The sequence below is a fragment of the Cebus imitator genome, unplaced genomic scaffold (genome assembly GCF_001604975.1).
Source record: "Cebus imitator isolate Cc_AM_T3 unplaced genomic scaffold, Cebus_imitator-1.0 Scaffold1, whole genome shotgun sequence".
NCBI classification, from domain to species: Eukaryota; Metazoa; Chordata; class Mammalia; order Primates; family Cebidae; genus Cebus; species Cebus imitator.
This window is the reverse complement of record NW_016107316.1, coordinates 16200610-16219655: the sequence shown is the minus strand read 5'-3', so window position 1 is coordinate 16219655 and position 19046 is coordinate 16200610. Positions and strand designations below refer to the sequence as shown.

The following is a 19046-nucleotide window of genomic DNA, read 5'->3' as shown; positions in this document are numbered from 1 at the left end:
CAAAATAGTGTTGCTACAAATAGTAAATGGAGACCATACGAAGCACTACAAGAGGACAGAGGCAGGAAATGTCTAATTAGGGATACTTGGGAAGGCTTAGACGTTATTTGAATTGGTTTGTGAAGGATAAGTAGAAGTTCAGTGGGCACAGAAAGAAGAATAAGGCAGAAGATGCTTAGAAGAGACATGGCCTATTCTAGGCATGACAAGGACTTCCATCTGCCTAGAATGCAGTATGCCTGAGGGAAGAGAGTAATTCTTGTGAGATGAGAGCAGAAAACTAAGCTGATTCAAGAAACCGAAGGACCTATGCATAAGTGTGATTCCTGCTTTAGAATGGAGCCTTATGGATAAACTGCTTTGTATATACATTGTTAGCTGATTAATGAACGTCTGTATTCTTTCTTTAAATAATGTGAAAGCTCCTAGGAAGTGCCATATATATATACTTTTCTTCTATATTCCTTCAGAGGCCATAAGCAAATATACAATAAATGAAGGTACCTGTTTACTTTTACACCACTTTCGCCCCATTCTAAACATAGACGTTTCTAATCCATAACAACTTATGGAAAGGTTTGTCTTTATTTATTTCTGCTTCAGGGCATGTTATATAAGGGCAATATTCTATTACCCAGAATATTTGAATCCCTATTCTCTGATGGCTGAGGGTGGTCAGAATCAGATGAAAAGGAAAACAGCCTTAGGAAATGCTTCAAAGGAAACAAAAAGCAAGCCAGACTAGGCAACCTTGTCCACCTCCTTACGTTTCTCTCCCACTTCATTTACATAAGAGGTTCCCAAACTTAGGTTTGGTAACTAGGTTTTATTCCTAGAGAGTTAGATTCAATAGGTAGGGCTGGGAGGAAGGGGTGGGGAAGGTATTTTTTTAAATGTCTAAAGATGTGAACTCTGATTTTATAGAGAAAGAAGAATCTACTTTTTTAGAATTCTGCATTAAAACTGTGGCCTTCTGAAGTTCTAAAGAAAAATTTTGAGGGCATCCTGTGATCAATTATTCATACTAACCTCTTAATATAAGCCCAATGGATAGAACATAGCATGAATTCGTATCTGGTCTATAGATGGAATAGTATAAATAAAAAATAATTACTAGGAATGACCATTCTATGAAACACGCAGTTACCCACCTGGCTCTGGGCCTCCAGTTTTATTTCCTCAGGAGCAGGTTTGGTCATTGGGGTTGGGTTTGTATTACAAGGATCCATCTGTTCTTTCTTTTCCACTTTCACCTTTACATCATCCAGGCTCAGATTTGGAGTTGATCTTAAATCTTTCTCATCTTTATCTAAAAGATAGCGTAGGAGCTGATGGTCTTTTGATTCTTTTTTCTTTGAAGCATCCAGTTCTAGTTTTATACTGGAGTTCCCTTGTACCTGTCCAGTCACTGACACAGAAGTAGATGCACTGTCCTTTTTATCAGGCTCGACAGACAAAGTGGTGATATCTGAGGGGCTACCCTCCTGTAAGAGCCGGTGCAGAATTTTATGCCGCTCTGTCAATGAGCTATGAGAGGAGGGGCAAGAACCTCCTGAAGAGTTAGCAGAGGCAGAATTGGAAGTGCCTGTGCAAGACAGGACATCTTTGCAGCTTGTGTCTATATCAGCATGCCGTAACTGCTGTTCGGCAGTTGTTGTCAAAAGCTGCACTAGTTTATGACTGGTTTGAGAGTACTTATTGTCTCCATCTGAGAGTCTGTCACTGTTATGCAGAAGCCCTGAATCCAGAGGTTTGCCATCACTAGAGCTGTTGTCAGATTGAATCATTTCATTTAAAATGGATGCAATCTCTTTGTTATCTTTGGACTCAGCTTTCGCTGGTTGTATATTTAATCTGCTAGGTGAATTCTGTGAGCTCATCTGCCTGAGGACCGGAGAACTGGCAGAGAAGCCAACGGAGTTATTGGGTCCTTCATTCATACCCTGTAAAGATGTTACTGGGATATTTGAATAAGACCGGTTATTATTATTACAGGCACTACTTGTCATGCCAACGGGAGAGCTTAATGTTGAAATATTAGGAGGAAAGGAATTGCTTGGCATCCTGGGCCTTGTTGCCAATCCAGAAGTAACCTGTCTCCTTGGAGACATGAACTGTGCTAGGGATATTCCTGTACCTTCCATAGGAGAATTATTGAGGTTTAAAGAGGGATTACTGCTCTGTGAACTGGCCTGTCCTTGGTTTAAGGCAACATTGGCTACAATCTGACTTCCAGGTGAGCATCCAAAACTTCCTTGGCTGTTGCTAGAATTACTGTGACTGCTGCTATGAAGGTCTGAACTCTGCTGACGGTTTATTCTGGTGGATACCATGTTGCTGTTGGATGGTGGCAATGTGGATGAACGAGCCACACCATGAGCTGGAGAGATATTAGGATTGACCGAGGGGTTTACTCGGGGAATTGACATTCCAGAATTAGTGTCATCTTGAGGAGAAAGCCCACTGTGTTCCCTGCGGGGAAAAAGAAATTATTATTCAAACATCTTCATTTGTTTCTATTAAAATATTTTTATGATGCATATTCTAAAATAAGACCATTGATTTCATACTATGCAAGCTATCAAGGAAATAGCTTCTGCATCATCTTAAATTAAGAAAAATACTGCAAAATATTAGCACCACTTAATAAGAAACAAGGCTTATTAACTCTTACACTTGATAATGGTCTCAGCTACATGTAAAAGAAATTCTTCTTGGTTTTGGAAAAAATCCAATATATGCTATTTTAAATACTTCTAAACTTAATATACACAATTAACATTATAATAATATTTTTGGTTGAAAAAGAAATTTCCCACACCTCTGTTTATAAAGTACTTATTTATGACTCCTGTTACAGCTTTTAAGTATTTCAACTCCAAAGAGGAAGACTGGGTAAGGAAAATACTGTGTCACTGATGTAAAATTAAAAAGGTGATATGCAGACATAGCAGATGTTTTGAAAGAGAAATCACAATATGGAAAAAAGAACTGTGCTAATTCCACTCACAAGCATAATTTAAATTAAAAGTAGAGAAAAACCAGAATACTGAATTCAGGTTTTCAGTGAGTTCTTTACTCAAATTCATAATTATGACAATACATTTGTGACTGGCATTACCATGTTCCAATAAGCAAATACATTAGATGAGAAAAAGATGAAGTGAGGGGGAATGTCTTTGCTTTTAATGCTACATTTTAATCATTGTAAATGTAGGATTTTGAATAAATCACAGGATAAAAGAACAGTTTCATGAATTTACCATATATCAGTGTAAAACATACTTAGAGGGGGGAACAAATTAGAGGCAATGGCATTCAAAAATCTCAAGTTGATGGTTTAATGATTTGTAATTTCTGTGAGAAATTGCCAGCTTGAACTCAGGAGCCACCAAATATGCCCTAATGAAAATAAAGCACTTTCGAAAATAAAAATAACAATAACAATGTTAACCAACTTTGAAATCTCTTATAAGATTCACATATGGAATGTTGTAAATTTTTAGCCATCTTTTTGGTTTTACCCTCTAAAAAGCATATTTTCAGACTCAGTTTTCCTACCTCCCTTTATGAACAACAAAGCTATTACATGATAAGACTATAAAACTCAATATGGATATATTAATTATATGTACTCATCCCACTAGTTTTGTGCCTAATTTAGAATTTCTGCTTTCTAGCCATCAAGAATCCAAAAATTTTCCTAAGAAGAGATATGTGAACTGGCTTATTTCATATGAAGCTCTCCAAATAAGTAGTACCTGTCGATGATATGAATTCCCATGATGAAAGGTTGCATGTCTGGACTTTGAGGGTAGCAAAGTTTACACTTGGTGTGGGCGCTAAGCATTGTCCCATCATTCAATATGAATCTATAGGAGGGGCTGGAGGCAGTGCCACGGGTCATCACTGTTTCAAACAAAAGAGAAACCTAGTTAAAATTCTGATACTTATACACTGGCTTTAAAGTCATTAAGCTTTATTTATTTCTACTTAGAACCTCACTTTAAATGCCCTCCCAACTGCTGCCTGCTTAGACTCAGAATAAAAAGTAGTTCAGACAAAGCAGATATGAGGAGGAAAGATGATTCCAGTTGAAATATACCAATTGATGACAGGTTTTAATTTAGTCATACTTGAATGGGTGTCTCCTCACAGAAGTTATGATTATGAGGAAATCCCAAATCTGGGAAATATCATCTTTTTTTTTCTTCTGACACAGAGTCTCGCTCTGTCGCCACGCTGCAGTGCAGTGGTGCGATCTCAGCTCACTGCAACCTCTGCCTCCCAGGTTCAAGCAATTCTCCTGCCTCAGCCTTCCAAGTAGCTGGGACTACAGTCGCCCACCACCATGGCTAATTTTTGTATTTTTAGCAGAGGCAGGGTTTCACCATGTTGGCCAGGCTGGTCTCAAACTCCTGACCTCAAACGATCCATCCACCTTGGCCTCCCAAAGTGCTGTGATTACAGGCATGAGCCACTGCACCTGGCCGAACCTTAATCTTTCTCTATACTGGGGGCAGCTCTTCAAATTTATGAAGTCTCCATTAAAAATACCAAAAATATGTTTCTCCCCTCTTACTCTCAGTATTATCTTTAACAAGTTTTGTTTTCTCTTCTGCTGGATGATTTTTTAATAACAGCTCTACTAAGATGTAACTCACATACCATAAAATTTACTAAGTTTTGATCAGCTTACAGATTTCCTTAACTAATATTCAAATTTAATTTTTTCACTCAGGAATGTGAATCACTAAGGCCCCATTTGATAAATTATTAGATTTATAAATATGTGTAAAATCTGTGTACTATTTTTAATGTCTGAATTTTTGAAGTTTAGTAAGCAAATTAAGATAAAGTCAATGGTTATTAGTATAAGGAATAGAAACTAAGTTAAGGCATTCAAGTCACTTTATAAACAGCATAATTTACTTTTGTCTTAAAGCTTTACTAATAGCAGAAAAAATTCTAACCATATAGGTATTTATTAAATATGTAAAGGCTATGCCAGACTATTACGTAATAAAACATCACTGCTGTTTTAATAACACCATATAATTCTATTTTAAGAAAGAGTGCATACTACCACAAATGACTGTTATAATTTAGTCTGTGATAAATGTTAGTCCAATTTTTCAAAAACATTTCAGAAGGGGCTTTGATTACATTGTAAACGACATGCAAAAGATGCTTAAAATTACCAATTAATAAATAATTTTTGAAGTTACATGTTACTTGAAGTAAACAAAACATGTTCTTATTGTCCTGTGTATACAGTACCAACTGAAAAAGGTACAGTTTGTTGTAAATCTACACCATAATATCTAAGTACCAAAACCAGAATATAAATTTAATTAAAAGGATAAGACTTACATCTGACAATCACCCATCTGGCAATTTCAGCTAAATCACTGGCATAGTTACTAAATATAATGTACCTAAACTAGGAGAAATTCCTGAATTTGGGGAATCCTATTAATTTAATACAAGAAAATTACCACACTTTATGTTTTGAAATCAGATTATTTGTTTTGGATGAGAATGCATGGACTAAGATTCGGCATTTTATAATTCATTCAGCCATTCTTAGAAATGAGAAAAAGGCAATATTTAATATGGTAAAATTTCAATTAATTAGAATTCAGCAAGACTCTCCAGTTAACTAAAATTCTGTTGCTTAATTGTTCAGATGAAGAGGTAAAAGGAAGGCAGCATAAATCAACGAAAAGAGTAAGAGCGTAGGAGTCACATTTAGGCTTGACCTTTCACTGTCATTTACAAGTTTAAGACTTAATGCAAATTAACCTTCACCCATCTCGCTCTACTCAATACTAAAATTGAGCCAATAACAATGTAAGATAATACCTAGCATGAAGCCTAGCATGGAGTACATAGCAGGTATTATAATGAATATTTCCTCAATAAACATCAAAGGGAAAAAAAAAAAAAACAAGAAATATGCAGCTTCCAAAGTACTTATGTTCTGAGTCATACACACAGTTAATCCCTAGACACCATTTATGGCAACAGCTAACCCTGTATAACAATCACTAATACTTTGAATTAAGAGATGAGTAAGGTAGCCACGGCTCTTCACAGAGATGGTTCAATAAACATTTGCTCTACACAACAAATTTTCCTTTAAGTGGGTTTCAAGGTTTAGTTTTGGAATCTCATTTTGATTATAGGTCTTGGCCTAGTTTTCTGACCTAATTTTGTCATCTTTATACCTAGTATTTTAATCCCTGATTCCTGTGTCCATTTCTAAACTTTCTGGAACACTTAGTGGGGACAGATATTATTGAAGGACTGTTATTGACACCTCAGAAGCCTTCTAAAGAACCTTTAACATGACAGCTGTTTTTGCTTTTTGTTTTTTTTTCCCCTAGAATAGGCCTCAACTGAGCTACAAAGCAAAGGAATCATTAAGTTTTTCCCTGGTTACAGCAGCTGCAAAGCTTTCTGGGTTTTTGATCCCTCCCAATTTGGTGCTGAGATAACCTCAAACAAGCATGCCTTACTCATATTAACAAAATAGGCAGGTATAAAATGTGTGGCAGGGTACTATGGGTCAATGCTGGTAGAAATTTATTTTTCTTTGTGGTAGTCACCTAAATATACGCAAAAAAAAAAAAGAACTAAAAAATTGTTATTAGATACAGAAAAAATAATCACCCCTAGATATTTAAAAATTTTTAATCACCAATGAGTGAATTCTATTTATTATATCAAAATCACTGTAAGAGGACAGTAAACTCATATTTTAAATTTTTTTTTTTTTTTTTTTTTTTGAGGCGGAGTTTCGCTCTTGTTGCCCAGGCTGGAGTGGAGTGGCGCGATCTCGGCTCACCGCAACCTCCGCCTCCTGGGTTCAGGCAATTCTCCTGCCTCAGCCTCCTGAGTAGCTGGGATTACAGGCATGCACCACCATGCCCAGCTGATTTTTTGTATTTTTAGTAGAGACGGGGTTTCACTATGTTGACCAGGATGGTCTCGATCTCTTGACCTCGTGATCCACCCGCCTGGGCCTTCCAAAGTGCAGGGATTACAGGCGTGAGCCACCGCGCCCGGCCTATTTTAAATATTTTTAACAAAGTTTGACATAAAAAGATTTTCAGTTAATTGTTACATGGACCATGGACTTAACCACATTATACAAGTCTCAAAGAACATTCTAATTAATCATTAATATGGGTACTTTATGTTTTATAGCAATGCTTCGAAACTTAATCCCATAAACCCCTTCCAGTTTTTCTGAGACAGGGTCTCACTCTGTCACCCAGGTTAGAGTGTAGTGGCGCGATGTCAGCTAACATCCACCTCCCGGGTTTAAGTGATTCTCCTGCCTCAGACTCCTGAGTAGCTGGGATTATAGGCGTGTGCCACCATGCTTGGCTAATTTTTGTATTTTTAGTAGAGACAGGGTTTTGCCACGTTGGCCAGGCTGGTCTCAAACTCCTGTGCTCAATGATCTTCCCACCTCAGCCTCTCAAAATGCTGGGATTACTACAGGCATGAGCCACCATGCCTGGCCTTAACTATACTTTTTTAAAGATGAAAACAGCTTTATTTTAATATGAAGTTAATAGAGAGGTGAACAAAGAGTAAGTAAAGTCATTTCTAATTCTACCACGCAGATATAACTGTTAAAATTTTGTTAATTTTCTAGAATTGGATAAATAGAAAGATATCTAAATGATCATATCATATATGCTGTGCTCTCTTGGTCTACCTTTTTTTTTTTGGGGGGCAGTATCTCACTGTGTCACCCAGCCTGGAGTGCAGTAGCACGATCAAGGCTAACTGAAGTCTTGACTTCCTGGGCTCAAGCAATGCTCCCACCTCAGCCTCCTGACTAGCTGGAACCATAGCTGTATGCCACCAAGCCTGGCTAATTTTTGTATTTTTATTTTTTGTAGAGATGAGGTTTTGCCATGTTGTCCAGACTGGTCTTGAATTTCTGGGCTCAAGCAATCGGCCTGTCTTGGCCTCCCACGGGCTGAGATTCCAGGCTACCGTGCCCAGCCACCTACTTTTTTAATATAACAATATGTCAGGGATATTTCAAAGACAAGAAAAGATGATCTATTATATCATTATATATATGTAAACAGAACTTTCATACAACTAGTTTCTAGGTTGTATAACCCAACATTTCCCACTGTATAGCACACCTAACTGCTGACAGATGTGCTCCAGAAAAAAGTATTCTGTGGGAAAAAAAAAGGTCTCAGTAACAAAATGTTTTATTATGGAACTTCTCAGAAACTTAGATACCTTACATATATCTTATAAATCCCCTAAAGTGGGATTAAGCATAAAATATAATTTCCTACTTATTGTTATTAATAGTTTGTGGAATCTAGGTTCATATTTTACAAACTTCTCTGTAAGTAAACATCTTAGACTATAGACTCTGATTCAGTAGTCTGGGGTGGGGTCCAGAAATCTAGTTTAACAACTGCCTCAGATGAATCTATCTTATCAGGGACCTTGGGAAGCACTATAACCCAGATATTTCTTTAAAGTAATAGTTTTGAATTGAACAGAACCTGAGAACTTTTTCGAAACTATGCAGACTTGCATGGATCTTCTCCTAGTTTAAAAAGTTCCTCAAGTGATCCTGATACCCATATTTCCCTCCAATCTCAATATAAAACCATTGCTTTAATCTAATTCATGCTGGATAGTTCTCAAATATTCTTTGACCAAAATGTGTTTTCAAACTTGATTCTGGAAAATGGCAAACTCCCTTTGACAGCAGTTTATGAGTTGACTCTGTCAAAAGCAGCTAACAAACAAAACTGAAACTAGAAATTTTAATGCATATTAGGATTTTAGACTAGTTGCTGCCTTCAAAGAGTAAGTTAATGGGCAGGAAAAAAGACAACAGATGGAGGACAAACTTTTCCTGCCTAACTATCAATCACTGTAAAGTTCTACACAAAATCAAGAATATGGTGCATAATTTGTCTCACTCTTTTTATACTGTCCCTAAGTGAAAAGGCAGCAAGCAAACTGCAAATGTAAATTACACCCCTCTCCAATCTTGATGGACCAATGGTTGTCAAACTTAAGCATTATCTTTAAGGTTTGTTAAGATATCTGGGCGGGTGTTCATCTGATATTTTAATTCAGCAGGTCAATATCTTTAACACGTGATTCTCATGAAAGTGCTTCATTGACCACATTTCTCATATCTGGCTAGATACTGCTGAACAGAAAATATCAGAGAAAGCTGTGCTCAATCCAAGAAGCCTGTTTGTCAGCTTGTTTAGAATCTCCAGAACACTGAATTCAGTCATGTGAACTCTGGACAATACAAGAACAATACAAGTTATTTCTATTGAGGATTTTTTTTTCCCCTAAAAAAAGCTGACTGAGGGAACATTAAAAAATGACTAATGGGGAAGAGGTATTGGATTACACTTATAATTCCTTAAATTTTACTCTAAATTATTTCAGTTTATGTATTAATGACAAACTAATTACTTGCTATACTTTAGTCAATCTATTTTATGGGGAATACTGTTGAAGGTTTAGAAATCTTCAATTGTGGCCTAGTCACATCTATGGGGAGCCTAGTCATTTGGATAATGAGACAGTAAGCTAGATCTGCTTTGCCTTGGTGAAAATATACATAAGTTACAGGCAAATAAGTCTTTTAAGTGAAGCCTTGGAAGGCCCAACTTAAAGTTAAGGCAAAAATCAGAAGTACCATATATTTGAGAACTTTAGGCAATGACTGGAGACAGCGCTCTGAGTCCCAAACCTATGTAAAAGTCAAGGATCACTCTTGGTAGAGGAAGTCACAAAGTTCACATCCAGTTGATGGCATTAGTAACTTATTGTAACGGTTTTCCAAACCTGGCTGCCCTTTCGGAGAGCCTGGGAAACTTTTAAAAAAATTCTGGGCTCTACCCAGTGAGATACAATCTTAGGGGGTGGAACAGGTCTAGTAAAGAGGCCACTAGAAAACCGCTAGTACGTACGAAGCTGTTCCAGCAATACCCAGATTGTGATATTTATATAGATGGCTTCCCGGAAAAAGAAAAAAATCAAACTACTTCCTCCACATATCACTAGGAAGCAGTTGATCTAAAATGTAACGAACGGAAAATCATCTGTAAACTTAGGAAATCTAACGTTACGGGAAAAATGTTAAAATTAAGAATGATGAAATAATGAAAAATATTTAATTGTTTTTCAGGAATAGCCATACAAAGAGATTCTTACAAAAGAAACTATCTAGAGGTTAGAGATTAAATTTCACTGGAAAGAGAATGTTAGGCTACCATAATTAAATGACAATGTTTTTAAAGTGTATCAAAATCCTTTAATTCTGAACTTCTGTAAACTTTCTGGCCTTAATTCTCAAATAACTTTTCCTACCTTTCTTGTAGTACTGTTAAGTTTCTTGAGGGCAGGAAATATGCATATCTTATACTCCCATGATGCTAAGACCCAGCAGCTATGCCATAATTAATAATTTCATAGGATATATTTTTTGACTTGAAATTTCAACCAGAGTCAGGAGATACAGGTGCTGCAACAGTCATGAAGTAAACATCCATGATACTGATTTCTGTGTTATCCAGAAGACCTCTGACATACTTGTTCTTCTGGGAATGAACTTTAAGAGCCAAACAAAATATTACTTCTTCTCTGAATTCATCCTTAATTCTTCAAGTCAGAATTAATTTTTTTCTTCTTTGACTATGGTTCTATCATATCCCACATCACACTGATCTTTAGGGTTGTCATACACCTTCCTACTGTGTTATAAACTCTTTAAGGGCAAAACCTTGTTTCTTAGTCATCACTGTATCCCTGGTACCTTATATAGTGTTCTGTGTATGTTGGGAACTTGATATATGCCTGCTGAATGAATGAATGAATGAATGACCACCACACAACATCCTGTTCCTTAGAACGTGTATCCCAAATTTCAGGATCCACTCATGAATTACTTTGCTTACCCATTTCTTCCTTTCCTAAAACTGATTATTACAAAAACTATAATTTGGAGAAAATACTTATCAAGCCATAAGTTCTACGTTACTATTCAAATATCAGTAAAGATAAAGGATAATGAAAATAATTGAGAGAGAAAACTATACCTTCTTGGAACAGTTGTCTGGCATAAGATGGCTCTCTGCCCTGAGGTTGGAAAAAAGCGTAAATGCACTTCCTCACTAAATCTTCCCAGCCAGTCCTGCCAGCAGCTCTCAGGGAACTAGTATCAATAGAGATGATTTTACCTGTACAAAAATAAAAGTTTATATTTATAACACCCCCTTTATGTAAATCATCCATGTTTCAAAACTAACAACTGTGTCTGAGAAATGTTCTTTCTTTCCAAATACTCAATAAACAAAAGTATTAAAAAGCACCATTAATTTTTATTACATATAGTTATGAAGTATGTTATTGACATAAAAAATTGTTTTGGTCTTGGAATGTGTTACGTCCTAGTATGTCATATTCTAAAATTCAATTCTAGTCAAGGATTAAAGTCATATCATATTGACCTGAAACTACTGAGACTAATGCAGTTCAAACTCCCCTGGCTTGGTCTTTGGATTCTGTTCTCTGTATACTGATGACTGATTGGAAAGAAGAGACAAAGATGAAGTATACTGTTTAGTTTAAATTAATTTCTAATTACTAAGTAAAGAGAATATGAGAAAAGACGCAAGTCTTTTCCTTTCTACACTTTGCTGGGCTATATTTAGTAGGTAATACTGTATTTAAGATTAAACAAAGACTGAAGGCAAAAAAAGTTAAAGCAGAAAACGATAAGTGAGAACATTAAGATTTGCTAGGCAGTATGCACATGAAACATACGCTTTATAAAATTTAGTGATTTGCTTTTGTTATCATATTTGAACAAATTTCCTAAATGGCTATGAGAGAATTCAGGTCAGTTACTTCTCAGTTAGCAGAGGGCCAATTAATCCAGTGCGTGAATATTCAGACCTGTTTTATTACGTTTATGCAATCTTATAGTCACACAAAATAATAAATGATATGTATTTATAATATAGATCTATATATAAAGAATTATATTAATGAGATAAAAATCTGCAAACCCACCACTCAGCTTCAGAACTTGGTGTTACCAATATTGCTCCATCACATGTGCACTCCTCCCTTGCCACCATCCCCATCTTTAAATTCTGCTGTGAATGGGCATCTAGACTGTTAAGTTTTTTGCCATTACAGTCAGCACTGCTATGAACATCTTTCACATGTTGCATAGTACATGGATGTGAGAACTTCTTATGTAGGAACAGAATTGTTAGATTGTAGGTTATGGAATGTTCAACTTTACAATATTAATTTTAAACTGTTTTCCTGAAACTTGTACCACCCTATGCTTCCACCAGCAATGTATAAGAGTTAGTGTTAATCTAACATCCTTTCCATGACTTAATGTTGTCAGGATTCTTTACTTTTTCAAATTAGTAGGTGGAAAATGGTATCTCATTGTGGTCTAAATTTTTATTTCCCCAATTATTAGAGTTCACCACTAATGTTTTCTCTTCTATGAATGCCTGATAAAATATTTTCCCCATCTTCCTCTTCTTCACACAATCAACTCAAATCTATCATATTGTTTGTGCCTCCTCACTGAACTAATCCCCTCTTTATATATTTCATTTGGTTTGCTTAGAAATAAAATATTCATTAGACCTCTTTAACTTAGGATCTTGAATCTGATGTACCCAGTCCTACTTAATCAGGTTATCACTCTATCACCCAAGTCTTGGCATAAATGTAGATAGTGGAAAGAAAATAAACTGAAACTCAAATAAGGGAATTTTGTCATTTAAGAACAGTCTGGGGAAAGCCTAGTGAACACTGTAACTGAAACTATAAAAGATTTTAGATTTTTAAGAATTTTAATTGTTCAACCCTTTTTTCTTATCATGTCAGAGATAAAAAGTTGGTTATAGCAGGGATTCCACTGCTACATAATCTTCCTATACAATAATGTTCCTCACAGGCAGTGACTAAGGGAGACGTGTGTGCACACGCGTGTGCGCGCTTGTGTGTGTTTGTGTGTGTGTGTTCATGTCAGGGTTAGCCCTAGGAGAGAACAAGTGAGTTTAGAGTTTGGGGACTGGAGAGAAAGTGATTGGGTTATCAGCAATGGTACCAGATGAGTAATGCAATGACTGTCTTAGTGAATAATCATGAACAGCTTGAGTTAGAATACTTGCCTACTACAGGAAAGTTTAACCAACCAACCAAGCAACAATAAAATACCCTACTGTTCAACGTTTACTAGTAAAAGACTTTTTTCGGCCAGGCGTGGTGGCTCACGCCTGTAATCCCAGCACTTTGGGAGGCTGAAGTGGGTGGATCATGAGGTGAGGAGTTCAAGACCAGCCTGGCCAAGATGGTGAGATCCCATCTCTACTAAAAATACAAAAATTAGCCGGGCATGGTGGCAGGTGCCTGTAATCCTAGCTACTCGGGAGGCTGACGCAGAGAATTGCTTGAACCCAGGAGGCAGGGGTTGCAGTAAGCTGAGATCACGCCATTGCACTCCAGCCTGGGTGACAGAATGAGACTCCATCTCAAAAAAAGAAAAAAGACTTTTTTTTTTCCTTAAGAGATATGGATCATCCCATGTAGAGTTAAAAAGTAATACAAAAATTTAAGAAATTAAATGTTTAACACTTATTATATCTACTCTTTTTAGCTAAGTCAATTCTACGACTGATAGAATAAACTGTTTTACATTTTAAGTATATTTTATATGTCCTTGGTATCTTCATACAATAAATGTATACAGTATAGTGACATCCTTTTAGTAGTGCTTAGGTATAAAGTAATGTAATATCAAGAAGGAGCTCTACATTAGGGCTTAAAGATACCCATTCGCAGCAAAGGGCTGTATGGTTTTACAAATCACCAGCCCCTCATTTGTAAAATCTAAGCTGGATCCTGTGATATTTGAGGTTTCCCCCCACCTCTCTCTCTCTCCCCACCCCCTGCTCTCTCTCTCTCTCTCTCTCTCTCTCTCTCTCTCTCTCTCTCTCTCTCTCTATATATATATATATATATATACAGTTATTTTATTGCCCAGAGGCTAATTTTTTATTTTACATGATTATGGTTATTTTTATATATTTATACATATTATCAGGAATATCTAAAATTTTAACACCTAGGTTCTTCGAAACAAAACTACCAGGGATAATGTCCCTACGGGAAATACAGTCCTTAAAACAATCCAATTTGGAATTCAATTTAGAGAAATGCAATATGAGGAAAAGCTGAAACATACTGTTCCTAAATTAGCCTTATAACTTTTAGGCCTCCCTCATCTCTGACATTTTTTCTGTGACCTGACAATAACCCTTTTCAACAGGTTTTCATTCTGCTATCTCACAAAGCCCTTATTTGGTTTCTTTTTATGTTAACCAGTTACTGACAGAAGAGACCAATTTTCCTTTTCAATGGAATCTATTTTTCCTTCATGCAAAATACTTTCAATTTTCAATAATTGTTTTAAAAAATTTAAAAAAATTTAAATAAAAAAATTTTTTTTGCACAAACCCACACATCCATAGTAGGTTTATTAAATTTTTCCAGCATTGTTCATGGTAGAGACTGGAAAGAAACATAATACATGGTAGATTCAAAAAGGGAATGAAGAAAGGTATGATAACTGATAATTACTATCCTTAGATACCATCTCTCTGTGCTCATAGACATTCTCTTTACCATTTTCTATTATCTGTGCTAATTTATCCATACTAGTTCTTTAGTAAGAGCAGTTAGGAGTTTATCATTAAAAACACAAGCACAAAGCATACAACATTGGAATATTTAGATTATTTGGACTAAAAAATTAATACATAATGAAATAAGATCTTATAAAAGGTGGTAAAAGTCAAACTGTACATTAAAACTAAACTTTCACAAAGCATAAAATTCAGAAGAAATGATTTTTAAAATCCTAGTCTGCTAGAAAATATACCTCTAGTATTTATCTCTATTTTAAAATTAGAGAGGTAAGTGATATCTATGTAACTCTGGTTGTTATAAAAGCATGAACACATGATGTGTTTGTGTAAAGATACAATCAAATAATATAAGAAAAATACTTTATAAACTATAAAGAACAACAATAATTGGTTCTTGCTGAAAATCAAATCTGAAGCAGGCCTTTAAAAAGAAGGCCTTATTTTTAGGCAGTCTCAGTGTTACTCACTTTGAGGCTCTCAGTACTTCTAACTTAACCTCTCAGTCTTACTTATCTTTAAGCTTCTGCAGCTCGGGTTCCTCAATTAGGTGTACTCATTCTGTATCAAGACCCTTCCTTGCTGCCCCCCTTCCAAGACCCATACTTTAAATAGTGGGCATCACTTCATCCTTAGGGGCCAAGAACTCAGTATCAGCTCCTCAGACAAGCCTTTGCTGACTAGCTAATTTCATATATCCTCCCTTACGCCATCTCATAGCTTTTCCATAATAAAAAATAACACATTTGTCATTAAATCATTTTTGTTCAACCACATACATCTTGAGAAATAACCCAGTGATAGGCACTTCTAGAGACTCAATCAGTATGTGCTAAATAAATTTAAAGAAAAAGAATTAAAAAAACCAGAAATAGCCAGATACGTTTAAGCATAATAGTAAAACCACCATACAGTATTCATATCTATTTTAAATAAATGTATGTATAGTTACATATTTACATATCTATATCTTCTAAATTTCTTTAAATATTTTATTCCATGATTATGAAAAATAATTTATAATCAAAGGTAGATATATAAATAGTTATAAAAAGTGTTCTCCCCAGCACCCTGATCATGATAATGATTATATTACAGTATCTAAACTGCATAATCTTAAGAGCATTTAAAATGTTTTCTGTATAAGACTAGGGAGCAAAGCCTAAATGTCATAGAACAGAAAGGCATTCTGGATATAATTAGTTTTAAGGGCACAGTCTCATTATTAATACCTATGGAACATTCTGAACTTTACAATTAGTACCTGTAGTATCTTGCTTGGTCATAAAAGATTCTACACCCGTAATAGCTGGAGGCCGAGGTAATCGTCGTGCAATACAAATCAGACATGACTGGAAATCTGCCCAAAACAAGAAGGGAAATTGAAGGAAAGAGTAGAAAATGGTTTACATCTATCACTTGCCATTAATGATTTTTATAAAAATAATACATGTTACAGGACCTGACATAATATTGGAATCATTCTTTTTTCTTTTTTTTAAAAAGTCATCCAGCCCAAAATGTCAAGAATCATTCTTATCTAATAGTATATTAGAAATAAAATTGCTGGTAACCAAAAACTGACAGCTCCAGGTAGAGAGTTAGTTGGCATAAACCATCCCTTCCTATTGAATGCTCTTAGTATATACTAGAGGAGACTGATGCATCTGATGTACTTGGATGATAATAACTAGAAGTAGTAGTTTTGGTTAGATATAAGTGGCACAGTGTTTTTTAAAATACAGTTTTGTAGTCAATTTCCTATACTCATCAGCACTTAATGACTACAAAGATTACTCTTATAACCATAGTGCAGATAATTGTATGAGAAAAACAACCTTTAATTCTGAAGCACTATTTTCCTCTTAACAGATGACTTCATGTTTTTAGGATATACAATTTTTTCAAAGTCCCATTCCCAAATTTTGTTTTGAGGATGTTATACACATTATCACACAGTTAAAAATGAACTTGAATCAAATAAGACTTGGCATGTGTATTTTGTAAAAAGTCTCCAGTAGATTGTCACCTCTGTTTCCTGGTGAGACCTGCAACGTACACAGCTTTTTTGTATCTGACTTCTTGTCTACTACCTTCCCTTGTTCTTACACCAGTTCTCAATTTGTGATTTTCTAAACTTAGCTCAGTCTAAGTTTACAGGAAAACTCATCCACTGTCACATATTTAACTAATTCCATGTTGACACCATGTTCATATTAGAGCTTCAGTATGTTTCCATCTGTTCATAAGTTTTCTCCTTATAAATTACCTTGTATAGCCTGAAAAATGCCAACTCTATTCTCCAATGTTCCCTACACTCTAAACTTGAAACTTTCTAAAAATCAGAGCTGTTCAACAGTCTGCTGCATCTGGTACATTTCCAACTGGCAGCAGTTAGTTACATCACTTATTTCTAGACAGCAAGTTGGTTTGAATTATTTGACATTTTAGCGGGAATGCCAGCTTAAAACTGAGAATCTGGGGGGCATATTAAAGGAATGATTCTAGATGTTAGTAATTGTTGTTTTTTAAGTATTAAGAATATATAGCAAATGGAATAGCTACTCTGATACATATTATAGTAACCAAAAATACTATCTGAAAAAGTCAGTTTATAATTAATTTCCTCTCTTTTCCTTAAAGTCACAGAAGAAATAAACACTTTAAAAAGACGTTTCGCTTTACCTTCTCCATCCTCTTGAATTGATTTTGGCTGTGATACAGTGAAACACTGCATTACTTCATAACGCTGGCAAGCTTCTTGGTTCTCGGTGCCTGGCTCATCTGGAGGGTGAATTAGCATCCTGCAGTTAAAGGTATGGCTGTTTCGTCGTGTGGCCTCTTGAGGCCAAGGAACTCCATTTACTGAGGAAGAAAAATTGATTATGTGTCTGTGAATAAGGTGATAAAGCACAAATTCTGAAGATACAAAAGATATGCTTTAAGCCATCTGCTTAATTAGATCCTCAGATGAAAAAACAGACTGACCTCTTCAGATCTAACATTATCCTAAGGCAATAGGATACTTATCTCCCTAGCCAATCTAAATGTTTAGCAATTAGAAAACTGTGACATTCCAAGAAAATACATATTATCTTCCCCTCAAATACTATAATCAAAGACAAAAATTAAAACTTATTAGCTATTTTGCTCAGAATTTTATAGCACTTAATTAATGAGTTTTTCAGTTGGTTTCCAGTTATACTTTGGCAATGAAAAAATGATTGAAAAACCACAGGTGCATTGATAAGTGGGGGTTTTAACTTGGCAATCATGGATTCTTAAGGTTGGCTTTTGCGTGGATGTGCGCCTTTCTGGGGGAGAAGATTTCGACTTTCTCAGAGTCTGTGACTCAAAAAAATATTTAGAATGGGCCGGGTGCGGTGGCTCAAGCCTGTAATCCCAGCACTTTGGGAGGCCGAGGTGGGCGGATCACAAGGTCAAGAGATTGGGACCATCCTGGCCAACATGGGGAAACCCTATCCCTACTAAAAATACAACAATTAGCTGGGCGTGGTGGTGTGCACCTGTAGTCCCAGCTACTTGAGAGGCTGAGGCAGGAGAATCGCTGGAACCCTGGAGGCACAGGTTACAGATTGTGCCACTGCACTCCAGCATGGCAATAGAGCAAGACTCTATCTCAAAAAGAAAAAAAAAAAGAAGAAAAATATTTAGAATATAAAGCAATCTCAATTTTTCATAACCATTTTTTCCTTGTGCTTTAATTTATTTTATTTAACTAGCACAGTTCATATGCTACAATGCCTTGGATATAGTGGATAATCAATATTATTATATAAAAAAAGATCACTAAAAAAGAAATGGTACCTGATCCAGTATAGGAAAAATGAATCAAATTGTAGAACAGATATCTATTTCAAGGAAGAACCGCTGTGTGGTGGGCCATAATTTCCCAGTTATAGTGTCATGTTTAAATCATGTGGTCATGAGATGATCAAAGGGTTTTTTAGGATGCTTTTTTTTTTCTTTTCTTTTCAACGTGGTAAAACCCCGTCTCTACCAAAAATACAAAAATTAGCTTTTTTTTGTATTTTTGAGACGGAGTCTAGCTCTGTCACCCAGGCTGGAGTGCAACAGCATGATCTTGGCTTAATGCAACCTCCACCTCCCAGGTTAAAGTGATTCTCCTACCTCAGTCTCCTGAGAAGCTGGGATTACAGGCATGCTACCATGTCTGGCTAATTTTTGTATTTTTAGTAGAGATGGGGTTTCACCATGTTGGTCAGGCTGGTCTCAAACTCCTGACCTCATGATCCGTCCATGTCG

At 35.9% G+C, this 19046-nt stretch overlaps 1 protein-coding gene across 5 annotated transcripts in view; it reads right to left on the bottom strand.

The window, feature by feature from the left end:
• The window catches only part of NCOA1 (nuclear receptor coactivator 1), a 274844-nt gene that overhangs the window by 61187 nt on the left and 194611 nt on the right, over positions 1 to 19046 (bottom strand). For all 5 annotated transcript variants that reach the window (XM_017526915.2, XM_037737771.1, XM_017526933.2 and 2 more), the window contains 5 exons: positions 17445 to 17624; positions 16024 to 16119; positions 11121 to 11261; positions 3762 to 3909; positions 1152 to 2472 (listed from right to left, as the gene is read on the bottom strand). In XM_017526915.2, coding sequence (XP_017382404.1) covers positions 1152 to 2472; positions 3762 to 3909; positions 11121 to 11261; positions 16024 to 16119; positions 17445 to 17624 — 1886 coding nt within the window. The remainder of the gene's footprint in view (positions 1 to 1151; positions 2473 to 3761; positions 3910 to 11120; positions 11262 to 16023; positions 16120 to 17444; positions 17625 to 19046) is intronic.